Source organism: Aptenodytes patagonicus, chromosome 1, assembly GCF_965638725.1.
Source record: "Aptenodytes patagonicus chromosome 1, bAptPat1.pri.cur, whole genome shotgun sequence".
Taxonomy (NCBI): domain Eukaryota; kingdom Metazoa; phylum Chordata; class Aves; order Sphenisciformes; family Spheniscidae; genus Aptenodytes; species Aptenodytes patagonicus.
In genome coordinates this window covers 7,206,207-7,219,409 of record NC_134949.1, presented here as the reverse complement: position 1 = coordinate 7,219,409, position 13,203 = coordinate 7,206,207, and the positions used below count along the sequence as shown (strand labels likewise).

At 47.4% G+C, this 13,203-nt stretch overlaps 1 protein-coding gene across 6 annotated transcripts in view; it reads left to right on the top strand.

Annotated features, from left to right (window-relative positions):
- The window catches only part of FRMD4A (FERM domain containing 4A), a 396,169-nt gene that overhangs the window by 301,544 nt on the left and 81,422 nt on the right, over positions 1-13,203 (top strand). For all 6 annotated transcript variants that reach the window (XM_076356146.1, XM_076356314.1, XM_076356060.1 and 3 more), the window contains exons 5-6: positions 8,374-8,458; positions 12,808-12,864. In XM_076356146.1, coding sequence (XP_076212261.1) covers positions 8,374-8,458; positions 12,808-12,864 — 142 coding nt within the window. The remainder of the gene's footprint in view (positions 1-8,373; positions 8,459-12,807; positions 12,865-13,203) is intronic.

Here is a 13,203-nt window from a genome sequence, read left to right as displayed (position 1 = left end):
CAGGAGAAGATGCTGGGGAAAAATCATATACACACAAATTGCTCTGCTCCTCTGCTCTTCCCTGGTCAGCTGCAGACCCCTCTGCAAGCGGAGCTGCAAGGAGGGCGGTGCTGGACCCCACTTTGCCATGGAGCTTGATCATCCCAGGAGAGTCCAGAGAACTGCCCTGAGATGTTTCAGCACCTTGGGGTGCTCCGTCCTCATCCTCCCTTACCCACTGTCACTACCAGCACTGAGCTGGTAACTCCCTGCAGCAAGCTCCCAGGCAGTTTATGCTACATCTAAGGAGACAGAGAGACATCTCCCGCTCACATTATATCTCTACAGCTCCATGCACTGCAGGGGTGCTATAGAAACAATAGCAAAAATCAGAATATTAAACCCACATAATCAACCCAGCCCAATCAAGCTGCTTTCAGGGGTTTCCGTGAGCTGCTCTGTCTATGAAATCTGGCAAAGCTGTGCCATAACCCAGATCTCTTTGTACAGCATGTGTTTTGCTGGTTGGTGTGCATCAGCTGTGTGTACACTAAGGGGGAAGATCTCAAAAGCCAGCAGCCCTGCAAACCCCCTCCTCCCACCCAGCCGCAGTGTAAGAATACAGCCGCTCAGACCTTGTTTGTGCTGGATGACAAGGCTCCCTGCAGGCAATTTATTGCAGCCTTCTCAGGGTGGCCCCCTGCTCGGTTCACCAGGGGGAAGGTGTAATAAATTGCCTGCGGGGAGGCTTTGCTCCTCAGAGTCTCTTTAGAGATATGAGAAGCTTCTGTCCAGTCAGAAGATTTACTTGTGTGAAAACTGACCTTTGCTTGAGGAAGGGAACTAATGGGGCTCTGCTACTTAGCACACAGCTCTGAGCTAAGCCATCCATTACACACACATCTTAATAGCAGTCTGGCTCTTCAGTCCTATAACATCATTTCTGTTTTCTGCTTAACTGGGAATATATTTGTATAAGTGACCTGTGTTTAGAGAAGGGGATAAGTTGGTTTTCCTTTCCATTCAGCACCTGAGGGGGAAGAAAAAGCAGCATTCTAAAAATTTGTTGGTTTGAGCCACATTTTGAATGTGTTGATGCTGGCAGCATTGCCTTGTCTAATTTTGGGAAGCATTTAGACAGCATGATAGGTACTATGCAGAACTGGATGCTGACAGTGTAGGATTTATACCTAATTTGGATCAAGCAGCAATAGCTACGTCAATGCCTACACACAGATTGTCTGACTGGGTCAAAGTCATGCAGACATTGTTTCCATTTTCATTGCAATTTGTGCATTTACACCTTACACCAGTGGGTGTGATTTGCTGTCATCAGTGAAGCAAGCAGAAAGGTCTGCTATGAGGGGTCCCATCACCATGGCATTGAACAAAGGGGTAGAGCCAGTGAGTAAGTAAACCCCATGCCAGCTTTCACAGCCAAATCATACCTTTGTGTGCTGCTGACAATACGGTGGAATGCCTGGAGGGATTTCTATTCCTAAAATGGTTCAAGATCCTCAGATGAAAGATGCTCTACAAATACTGAGGGCTGGTGTTATGCAAGACAGTGCACCCAGCAAGTTACCTCTAATAGCCAAGATGTCACTCTTGGCAAGAATCAGAGCAGGAAAGAGCTGGGCTGGGCTGGAGCTCAGGAGAATGTGGGGCAGTTCCCCTGGTGACTGAGGGAGAGGAGGGGAGGAAGGCAGTGTGCTGCTGTGATCCGGTCACTGCTCTTGCCTCACACGTGGGACAGATAACCACATCACTCCAAGCCAAGAGGAGCTGCAACAGTCTTTTTGTACAAAGCTGCACTTGTCTTGCAAGCTAGGCTCCACAGGACATTTCAGGGGTGGAGCGATTTGCAGAATATATTGAGCTGGCTGCTGCTTTTATGGCTTGGTCAGGCCTGATACCCCTCCTGGTGAGAGGGCAGAGGCCTCACTGTACTGAGGTCAGTGCCTTTCCACATGATGCTTGATGCTGTAACCAAACAACAGGGAGGAATGTGCCTGCATTACTGCCTTGATTCCTTTCCTTCTTTATGGTGATACTGGAGCACTTTGTGGTTTGCAAAGACCCCAAAAGATACACAGCCTGGAAGAGAGGAAGAGAGCTGGTTTATATATATTCCAAAGCAGATCCCTTAGTATTTTGTACACAGAGAAGGTGAGGCATAGGAATTTAGCAAATATCCCCAAAACATGGTTTTCCAGGAGTTCATGGGCCAGCCTCTTAGAAACACTGAGAAAAATGGATGGGTCGTGAGTAAAGGTGCAAACAGCTTCATAGTACAGTACAGCTGGTGGGAAAGAGAGAGGGAACAGGCTCAGGTTAAACAATATCCACAGCTCTTTTTTTGTTAGCTGCAATTCCCTATATTCCTGGAATCACATTCACCTCCAGTTTTGTGGCTTTCTTGCAATAAGGTAAAAGTTGACATAGGTCTCTCATGCTGCGTCCTGTCCCCTGCATACCAATCCCTGGCGCTGGGCGAGGGTGGCCTGAGCACGGCACAAGCACAGGGGACAGGACATGGGATAAGAATCAAAATAAATGCAGAAGGGGAGGTAAATGGAGCTTTTTAGCGCCTCTGATTTTCATTCCTGGCTGATTACTTAACAGGCCAACTATTTAGCATGACCATTGTCTGCTTTAAGTGTCAGCACATAAAAGTGCACACCCATGACTATTAGCAAACAGGGCTGGAACATAAAAGGAGCTCTGCAGCCTGAGCTGTTCAGAATACTCATTTAGCATGAGACACTGGCCATAATGACATCTGCATTTAAGTCCATTATACCAATGCGTGTGATTTTTCTTTTCCTGGTTAGCAAATGGCCTCATATTTTTCAAATTACCCTCTGAAGTTTTAAATGACGTGGTGAGAGATAATGAGCCAGACCCCAGGATGGATGAGGCAGAAAAGGGGTCTCCTCCTTTATCCATTGCTTTGTAATAATGAAATAAGAGGCAGTCCACCAAGCTCTGCTGACAGCTCTGTCCTGCATCCTAACCAGAATGGAGTCAGCCAACTGGGAAGGACATGGGAGACACCTCTGCCCATTTCAATCCTTTCTCTCGGGTCCGAGTATATTTCCCATCTAGGGCAGGAGGAAACACTGGGGAAGGTGACTGCACATCAAAACCAAAATCCTTTTCCTTCATTCTGACTTCTACTATGAAATCCAGTTTAACCCTTTATTTTCCTTTTTCATGGGAAAAATAATGTTTTCACCAGGGGAGAGAAGAGCCACTTGGATTGTTATTCTATGATTTTTCCCCTTTCCTGTTCTTAATAGGCCCAAGAGGGGTGTTTTGCCTCCCTGCATGGAAACAGTATCACAGGGCTGGAGAGAAGGTTCTCCCCTTGCCAATACTAAGTTGCCAGCTCCTGCCCTTTGGAAAAGGCAGGAACTCATCCAGAAATCAGTGCCACACTGTTATCAGTCATGGTCACCTGGATCAGGTGCAAACATCCTCAGTGCCATCCTTGGCCTCCCCATCACTGCCTGGCACTGCTCACTTCTGTTTTGACTGGGCCTCTCGCACAGCACTGTACCAGCACGCCGGAGCCACACGCATTGGCATGCCCCTCGCCCAGCTGCCTCCTGTGCCTCTGTGGCCACCCCACTGCCTTCCTCTGAAAGCAGCAAGACATCTGAGGAGTGAGGCTTAATAGGACAATAACAAGAGAGTGCTTTATAGAATCATAGAATAGTTTGGGTTGGAAGGGACCTCTAAAGGTCATCTAGTCCAACCCCCCTGCCGTGGGCAGGGACATTTTCAACTAGATCAGGCTGCTCAGAGCCCCGTCTAGCCTGACCTTGAATGTTTCCAGGGATGGGGCATCCACCACCTCTCTGGGCAACCTGGTCCAAGAGCTTTGTTATGCCCTTGCCTGGTCTGGGCTTTCCAGATGGCAGAGGCACTCTTTGTCCTAGTCAGGGCTCCAGTTTCGATGCCAGTTTTTTCTGGTAGGGGCACTCCTCAAGAAGATGCTGTTCCTTGGTGAAACCAAGTGCTGAAACCTTTTTGAGGTCTTCCAAAGCCCTTTCGATGTTTTCTTTGAATTTTCTTGGAAGAAAACGCCATAGCACCAGAATGGGAGTTTTGGAGTGTTTCTTTTTGTTGAAAAAATGGTTATGTTGTTGGATAAATGCCTTTTGGACCAGCTGGTTCCTACCAGAGTCAAACATCAGAAGAACTAGGATGATATAACTGCCCCAGGACAGATCTACATCTGAACTAGACAAGACATCCATTTGCTGTGGTCATGCTTCAAAATATCATTGTGTTGAAGACCATGGTGAAATATGTTTACTGTTTGGCAGGTTCTGCTTGGAAATAAACGCATGGGCGTGTGATCTCGAACGCTATGACAGTACATTTGCACAGGCAGGAACTCGATTGCACAGAGCCTGGTCCCTGCTAGGTGATAGATGGCCAAGTTCAGGCTGACAGGATATGTCCAGGGCTGTGTGTTAGAGGCAATGCTAAATATCTTTTATTTGACAGTTTCTTTTGGTGTGTGGAAATTGGGAGTGCTGCTCATTTCAGCTCTCACTGGCCACACAAGCACACCACCAGCTCAGGTGCTTTTGAAGGACATTTTCCTGATAGTCCTGAGGCCTCCTATCCCCACTGCAAGGACAAAGCACCTTCCGAACACTGCTAAATTTGCGCATCTGCACACACACAACTGGGTTCGCATATGAGGCCAGCAGCAGTGGCCAGGGATTCTCCATCTCCTGAAGGACCAGTAATCAAACTGGTGAGTCCAGTTCTCAATCAGGCATTTCTCCCTGCTGCAACTTGGAGGTGGGCATGTGTGTAATGCAAGGGAGAAATTGCAATAGTGCCAGTTTCCCATCACCCAAGGATCAGGAGTTTCCACAGCTGCTTCTCACAGGCACTGTCTGTGCTTGGCTGGTTACAATGGGAATTGCCATTCACCACAGCATGAGGAGCTTAAGCTGTCTCAGAGCAAGTTGTCAGTTAACCAACGCTTAATATACAGCAATCTGATCAGTACGAGGCATATCCTCGCAGCTAAAAACCCTTAAACGTTTCAGATGCAGCAGCTTCTGAAGTCTTCCAAGATACCTTCTGCAGCGGTACTCATTATTATCTTCCTGCCACTGAGAGGGAGCAGTCAAGATAGGCATTTTATGTTCATTACCCAGCATAATATTCACTGGCTTATTTAATTAATGCTTAGAAAATGTACTTGATGAATTATAAGTTACTGGGGGTGGGGAGGGATGGGGAATGCAGAAATAGATTAACATTGGCTGATCTTTTAAACTTTTTCAAAAATGATTTCTCAGGTTTTTACACTCTCAAAGTCTTGTGGGGTGTTCCCCCTTCTTGCAGGCACCTAATTTCTCATAGCAACAGTTGCTGGTTTTCAAAGAACCTCTTGTAGGAGCTGCTTGAGGCAAAGCTGTTTGTTGGCTGTATTGCAAGAGATGTAGGTAGCGGAGCAGAGGTATCAGACACATTGTACTGCCTCTTTCTCTGTCCAGCCCATCCATTATTTCCTGGATATATCAGCTTCACAGCACATGGAGGAATGCGGCTCTCAGGGGAGTCCTCAACAGAAATCTGAGAGTTGCCCCTTAAAACTGATGATCTTAAAACATGCGGTAAGAAACGGCTTATAAGCTTAACAGGCAAAACAGACAGAGGGGGGCAGAGGAGGGAGGAGTATTTTCTAAACACAGCACCACAGCCCCAAGCAGCTAAATTATTTTCTGAAGGTCATGAAGAAAACCTGTGTCCGAGTCAGGAATTTAACCCAGATTTTTTGCTTGGTTCATTGCCTTAGCAGCTGGATGCTTCTTCCTGCCTCTTTAGTCACTGACATTGGTCATTGTAAAGTGCGGTTTCCTTCACCGTATTTGGAAAAGATGGTAGCAGGAGGAGGTCTGACAGAGACTCACAATCAGTGCAAAAAAACGTGTCTTTCCCTCCCCTTTCTGTTGTTGCAGCACCAGCTGTGAGTTCAGGGGAGTCTGCTCCAGTTCGGGTTTTCTGAGCTTGCCACACAGAAAATCCCATAAGAGTTCTCTCTGCAAATCCGTTTTCTTTTAAGTAGCACCAATTTCCTGGTGCACATGCTTTGCATTTGTCTGGGTGCATGTGTGAGAGCCAGTAGCTCCCCAGCACACTCTCCACTCTGGAGATCACTTGAAAACTGGGTTTTGTTTGTGAAGATGAAGTATCATGTACAGGCTCTGTGCTCTGAGAGACTCAATTTTGTACAGAAAATGATCTGTGCATGTGTCTGTGTGGAAAGCCTTGGGAAAGATCCTTGCAACCTTAAGAAATGCAATATTGCCCTCTAGTGATGATGAGGATGGTCTCATTTGATCTGATGAAACAAAAAGCATTTTGGCTAACTTTCACTGGGATTCAAAAATGGAATAAATGTTGCTGTTTTCTTCTGACCCTGGAATTAAAGATCCTACCGTCACAACTTGGAGAGCACTGGTAGCGGTGATAAGCAGAGGAGGTTCTTCAGGAATCACAGAATGTGTAAAATTATCATTTTTCTCCATGAATTCAGCAGATGGAAAGCCAGCTGCACTCAGAGAGCAGATCTAGTAAGAAGGTTTTTTTTAATGCAGCATCTTTTTTGCATTTCTAAAGCCAAGTATATTTTTATTTGCCAAAAAAAAAAAAAAGAGAGGCAGTTTCAAGGACAGGAGGTGAAACCCCGTCAAAACCAGAAAAAAATTAAGAAAAAGATTAAATTTTTGTGCTTCATGATCCCTACATTCAAATGTTTTTTTTATTTTGGTTTTATTTTTATTTCTCATTTGAACTCTTCTGGAGGGGGAGAAGGAGGGATAATAGCAGGAGCACTTCAGCAGATGAACAAGAAGAGCTCAAAATGTTTCTTCCACTCTAGTAAGCAAGTAGTTGGTTGTATCTGTCAGGAAATATACTGTTTTGAAGGGTCTTCAGAAGACACTTAGGACTACAAAGCTTTGACCTTTACCCCTAAGAAGGTTACATTTAAGGCCCTCAATTCTGCAAATAGCTCAACATGGACAATCCCTCCAGTGCTCGTGTGAAGCCCCAGGAGTGTCAGCAGGTCTCTCAGCTCCATTCCCAGATAGTAGGGTCAGGGAGTGAGGTTTCTCTGTAACTGGACCCCGCAACTCAACCCAGATTTCTAAGGTTTCTCGTTTTTTTAAGTTCCTGATGCAGACAGCATTTCCCTGGCACCTTTCCTATTCTAATTGCCTCTGACAAGGCACGATAGTACTGGAATTTATGTAAGGAACATTGCTGCCACTGTACTGCAACTTAAAGATCACTATAAAACAGGGTGGACAGACAGATATATGGTTTTTTCCTTACTTAAAACACAAAGTAAATGCAAAATTCACCTTAATCATTCACTGAACTTATCCAGGCTTTCTCTGTTACTACAGGAACACACAACATACTTATGTGTAACAATCAGTCATTACCTTTGACGGTATCCTGAGCTTTTTACCCCAAAAGGTCACAAGGCAGAATTAAGGGCCAAAGTCTATTCAAGCCAGTGGCAAAACTCTCGTGGAGTTCACTGCCAAAGGATCAAACCTTCAAAGCAGGCAGGACATGGAGTACTGAATTGATTCATACATATCATGGGCTTTCAACATAATTGCAAATATTTGGGGTAATCAGCGAATGCAAGAGAGTGTGTTTTTCTGACACTGAGGGTTTGGGCTGGTCAACTTTCTACTGAGTTCTGAGAAGTCATCTCAGCTCAAAAAAAAAAAAATTAAGATTATTGGCATTCCCAGTCATCCCCAGCATTGCTACTCACAGTACTGGTAAATTGTGCAAGATCCTTAACTATTGCTGGTTGCTTACTGTGCGACCATAGCTGCTACATGCTAGCTGCTAAAATATGTAAAGAAGCCTTTATAAAATTTGCCTTATGCAGAGCTGAAGTGGACAGGGAAGGAACCCAGAAGTGGATTTCTGTCAGTGAACATTTTACAGACCCAGGTCAACAGCACAGAAATGGGCAGGTCAGGTAAAGGAGTGAAGAGGAAACACCAAAATGTGATGGAGAATGAAGGGGAGCTTACAAAGCAAACAGAATAAATGATTATTTGAAGTTTAAAAACAAAACAAAGGATTATTTAGAAACAAAATCATCCACTTGATGATCCAGTTCCTTTGGTATGGCTGCGGTGGTGGTGACTGATCACATCCTGGAGCATGCACAAGCCTCTTTCATTACCCCAGTCTGTCATAAGCAAAGAAACTTCACTTTTAGTATACTCATCATGACTCCATTGACCACATTTTTCATGTAATGACTGCATTTTCATGTTTTGCCCTAGCCCTCCCCTTGTGTCTCACCTCTCTTGCTTTCCCTTTCAGATTCTACATTGAAAGCATCTCCTATCTAAAGGACAATGCCACCATTGAGCTGTTTTTCTTGAATGCGAAGTCCTGCATCTACAAGGTAAGGATTCGGAGCTCTGGGTGGCACTGGGGTGGGCTGAGACACCTGGGTCTGCATCCCCTAACCCAAAATTTACATTGGTCACAGCCGGACTTCAAGACACAACCTCCTCCTCCTCCCACCCTCCCTCACTCCTCTGTCTCTAACCACCCTGGCCAGCTTCCCTGTCAGAGAGAGGTTCTGAGGTAGAACACCCCTGGAAGTAACTCTTGTGGTTGGTAGGAAGGAATCTGCAGCTGCTAAAATGATAAACTGGCTTGTATTTAGAAGGAAATGTCTGCTTTTGTGTTAAAAAACCGCCGGTGGAGAAGCTGTTGGGGCCCGCTCTGGGCTGAGTGGATGTCGTTAGCGGTTCCCGCCCGGAGAGGGCGGCAGTGGCCACGCGGGCTGCGGCGCGGGCGCCATCTTCTGGGCTAGGCGGCGGGGGAGCGGGAGCGTGTTTGTGGGCGGTGAGTCTGTGAGAGAGTTAAGTGCGTGTGTCTGTGAGATTGTACGTGTGTGAGAGAGTGTGCAAGGAAAGTGTGAGAGTGTGTGTGAGGTTGTGTGAGTGCGAGAGTGGGGGTAGGCATGGCGGGGCTGAGTGTGTGAGGGGTGTGTGACTGCATGGGTGTGTGACTGTAACTGTGAGAGTTTGTGCGTCTGTGACTGTGTTAGGGATGCATATGACTATATGTTTGTGACAGTATGACTGAGACTTTGTGGGCCAGGGGGAGTGAGCATGTGGGGGTATGGGTGGTGGGGAAGGGTGTCCATGGGTGTGTACTGAAGACCGTCTTGTACAGGAACAAGCCATGCACGGAGAAGTGTTTTTTGTACCAGAAATAGCCCTGCCTGGTAGGCTATTGAAAACACCAGCCTGCTGTCACCAGCACTGTAACTCAGAGCTCCCCCTTGCAAGGCACTCTGTGTGCCAGAGATAAGGGCATCCTGGCATGGTCTCCACTCCCCTGCTGGAGTGCCTGCAGCAGACCTGCGAAGCTGATCCCTCCGATGCCACAAGCCAACCATACAAGCGAAAGGGCAGGGTCCAGAAAATTAAGCAGGCCCAGAACCCACTGAGGTGAAGGCTGGCTGCATGCGGACTCGGCCAGGAGGGCTGGATGGGCGGCTGACCTGTGTGGGACTGGGAGAGGTTTTTCAGCAGCTGGGATTCCCTGGGAGGATCCCTCCTACCTCCCTCTGTGCTGGCAGAGGCCATTCTCAGTGACTCACCTCCATCTGCCAGGGAGGAAGTGGTAGGAAATGACAGCTGTAGTCAGGGAGCGATTGTACCGCCACCCCACGACCCTCAGCAGGTTTGTGACCTGCTAAACCACCTAGCTTACACCGAATCTGGAGCCTCGCTTGCTGACATCTGCATGTCCTAAAATGCAGGGACTAACTTTGCATCTCCTAAAAGGCAGGGTAGAAGACAGAAAATGCCTTTTTTCCAGTGCCCAGGAAAGAGGCAGGGCTGCTGAGCTGAGCTGTGCAGAGCTTTGCTCTCTGGCAAGGCTGCAAGTAGATGTGCTTAGTCAGCGCTCTCCAGCAACAAGCTCAGTGAGCATCACATTTTGGTTCCTGGGGAAAGTTCCTTTTTGGAGTATTGCCAGGAAAAGCTTACACTGTTGTTCTTTTTTTGGAGAAAGCTTAATAAGAAGAGGAGAAAAAAAAAAAAGAAAAAGAGTGCCTACAGATCTAGGTTGGTCTATTTTAGTCTGACCTCTCCTGAAACCATTACTTTGCACATTTCGAGCTGACTGTCATCTCCATCCAAAAATAGCCGTGCTGGATTCCCAGTCTCCCATGCGGGTCCTTCCCCATTTGACTTCCAGACACAGTAAGCCGTGCTGTGCTATTAAGGTGGCACTGAATTCGAAAGTTGGGTGCAAAGTCTCTGCTAAGACGCAGGGCGAGCACCCGGCCAGCATGCCTGGAGGATTCCTCTAGGTGTAGAAAGGGGGATTCAGTGTCTAAGCACAGCCAGTGCTTGTCGTCCCTGCAGCTAACAGGGGGTGTTGTATGCTCCCAAACCTTGAAAGCTTCCTTGTTGCACCAGAGGTTTCCTCACTGGACTTCCCACAGATCACTTTACCCCAAGCTCCCCTGCAGCCCGGAAAGACCATACTGTGTATGATATGTGTAGTTCATAACACTCTAGCACCTCAGACCTTGCCCTGTTGATTCTCCAGACACACACCCTCAAACGTCCCCATGCACAGGGCTGCTCAAGTTGGGAAAGAAGACAACTATGGCCTCTAGTTTGGGGCTGCTGGTCCCCTGGGTTGCCAGCTGGCTCTGTGTTGGGTGCTGTACTCCTCTGGCTGTGCCCGTGGCTCCTCCTCACCCACCCTGTTGTACAATGAGACATTCATGGACCCACACACCCAAACCCTCGCACAGGACCAGCAAGCCACTGTTGCCCAGAAAGGCCAAGCCACATTTGTACTACCAAACGAGACAGGGCTTGGCATCGGGCACTGTCCCTCGATCAGTCAGGCCATTTAATTACTAGCACGTTCTGGCACGGGTTTTGGCCTGTGCCAACTAGCCCTGTCCCAGGCATTGCTTGGGCACTGTTCAAGGATGACCACCTGTTCCCAAGAGGCAATACAGTGGAGGTAACCCCATCTGGGACCGGGGAACGGAGGAAGAGTGTTTAGTCATGGGCTATACTGTGCCGTGTACGCTTAGGGCCAGAGAACAGGCTCTGGCCCACTTTACCTACTAGTGTAGACTTGCCGTAACATCGACATGTGGTTGCAGAGGCTGGTTCGTCCATGCAATGCCTGGTGCTTCAAAATGTGAGGCAGACCAGGCACTCTGGTTCTACTCCGCATCACCCCCTGCTATAGGATGTGCCTGACTGCCCCAGCCCGGCCCTGCCTGCAGCTGAATCGACATCTTGCACCAGCCGCTTCCCTTGGCATATGCACATCGTTAGTGCAGGTGCCTGCGTGAATCAGGCAGTTTAGCTGAACGCGGGAAGGTGTGTTTATTGCTTGTAGCAGAGCTGGTCTTCACTCCCCAAGGAGTTGTTATGAAGGAGGTGAAGGAAGTGCTTATTTTAAAAAGCTGGCACTGGTGAAAGCCAAGGACACCTGGATCTTATCCTCTGTTTTGTTCCCTTTGTTTTTTATTTTGCCAGAGACAAGCCAACGCAGCAATTGTGGCTTGTAAATGAGGTGTGGCCATGACTTGGCTGGAGCATGGATCACAGCAGTGATCTATATTTAGATCACTCGTTTCTTGCCAGATGAAGTGAAATATTAAAAACAGCAGCTTAATAAATACAACAGAAAAGCCACCATAGGAATGAGCTGAACAGTGACCCAGTTTACATGGCCACATACGTAGGAGACAACGTAGGAGTTCTAGTTGCAGAATAGAGGCCTAAACAGTATCTCAGTAAAAGCCCACTATCTTCCCAAAAGCAGGCACCAGAGGCTGGGGGAGAGTACACTTGGCCACAAGATTAATGCTCGTGACTCCCATCCCAAGCATCTTTGATGCCCGGTCTGCATCCCACGCATTCAGACAGAGCAGTGCCTGGACCCCTTGGTTCTGTGAGTACTGTCTCAGGCATAGCAGAAGGACCCTGAGAGGATCTCATGGGACCATCAGTGTTCTTCACGTGACCATGGTGTCCAAGCAAAATGCTCACAATTTCACCTGACCCTCCAAGATCGCTTTCATCAGGGGCTGGATCCTATAGAATGGAGTGGTAAAGATCTACCAAAAGATTTGCTGTCACAGCTCATTCTCAAAGCACCCCCAGCCCCAGTGCTCATGGGGATGAAGGGGCCGAACCCAGAGCTCCCATCCTGCAAGAGGGAATATGGCTCTTTTTCCTGTGAGTTTACCCTTGGCAAGGGCCAGAAGAGTTTGGCGGGGTCTTTGACACCACCTCAGTGAAGACAAATTTTCTCATTTCCTTGCTTCTGTGAGCCAAGGACAAGGCTACGTTCCCCGAAAAAAAAGGAAAAGGCACAGGTGACTTTTGGGGGAGAAAAAATGTATTTCCCAGACTACCTTTCACTAAATCACACAATAAAATAAAAATTACCCTGATCCTCGCCCTTCCACCTGCCTTCTCCTCCCTCCTCCCCAGGAATCCCTTCATGCCACATCCAGTTATGCTTCATTTACCAAGCCATTACGCTGAGTATTTGGCTTTCTCCACATCTGACTGGGCAGGTTCTCCCTCACTTTGGTCTCCAGGAGCACAGGGAATGCTTTGAAGCCTAGCCAGGGGAGAAAACTGGCACAGCACGCTTCACCGTGCAGTAGCCAGGAGGAGATACATGTCCTTCTTGCAGGAGCTCAGACTGACTCAACTCTCTTTTTCTTTCTTTTCTTCATCTTTCAAGGAACTCATTGAGGTTGACAGTGAAGTGGTGTTTGAACTGGCTGCATACATCTTGCAGGTAAGCACCCACCTTCTCTCGCTTCGTGCTTCCTCGTGTTGCATTAAATCTCTTGACTTGCCAAATCCAAAATGGCTGTGCAGAAGTGCAGGGGTTCACCCACTTGCAGGAGAAAGATGTCTTTACACAGTTTACATAATTTATACTAATGCAAAATAAATACAGAAGGTTCTCAAACCAGACCTCTCCACGCATGGAGCACATTCCACTGCCCAACATTTTGCATAAATAAATGCATATTATGTTTGCACTGACAAGACCCTGGGGTATGATGTAAAGCCAGAGAAAATCTAAGTAATGAATGCAATTTCCTAGGTGAAATCCATATACAATCATTTC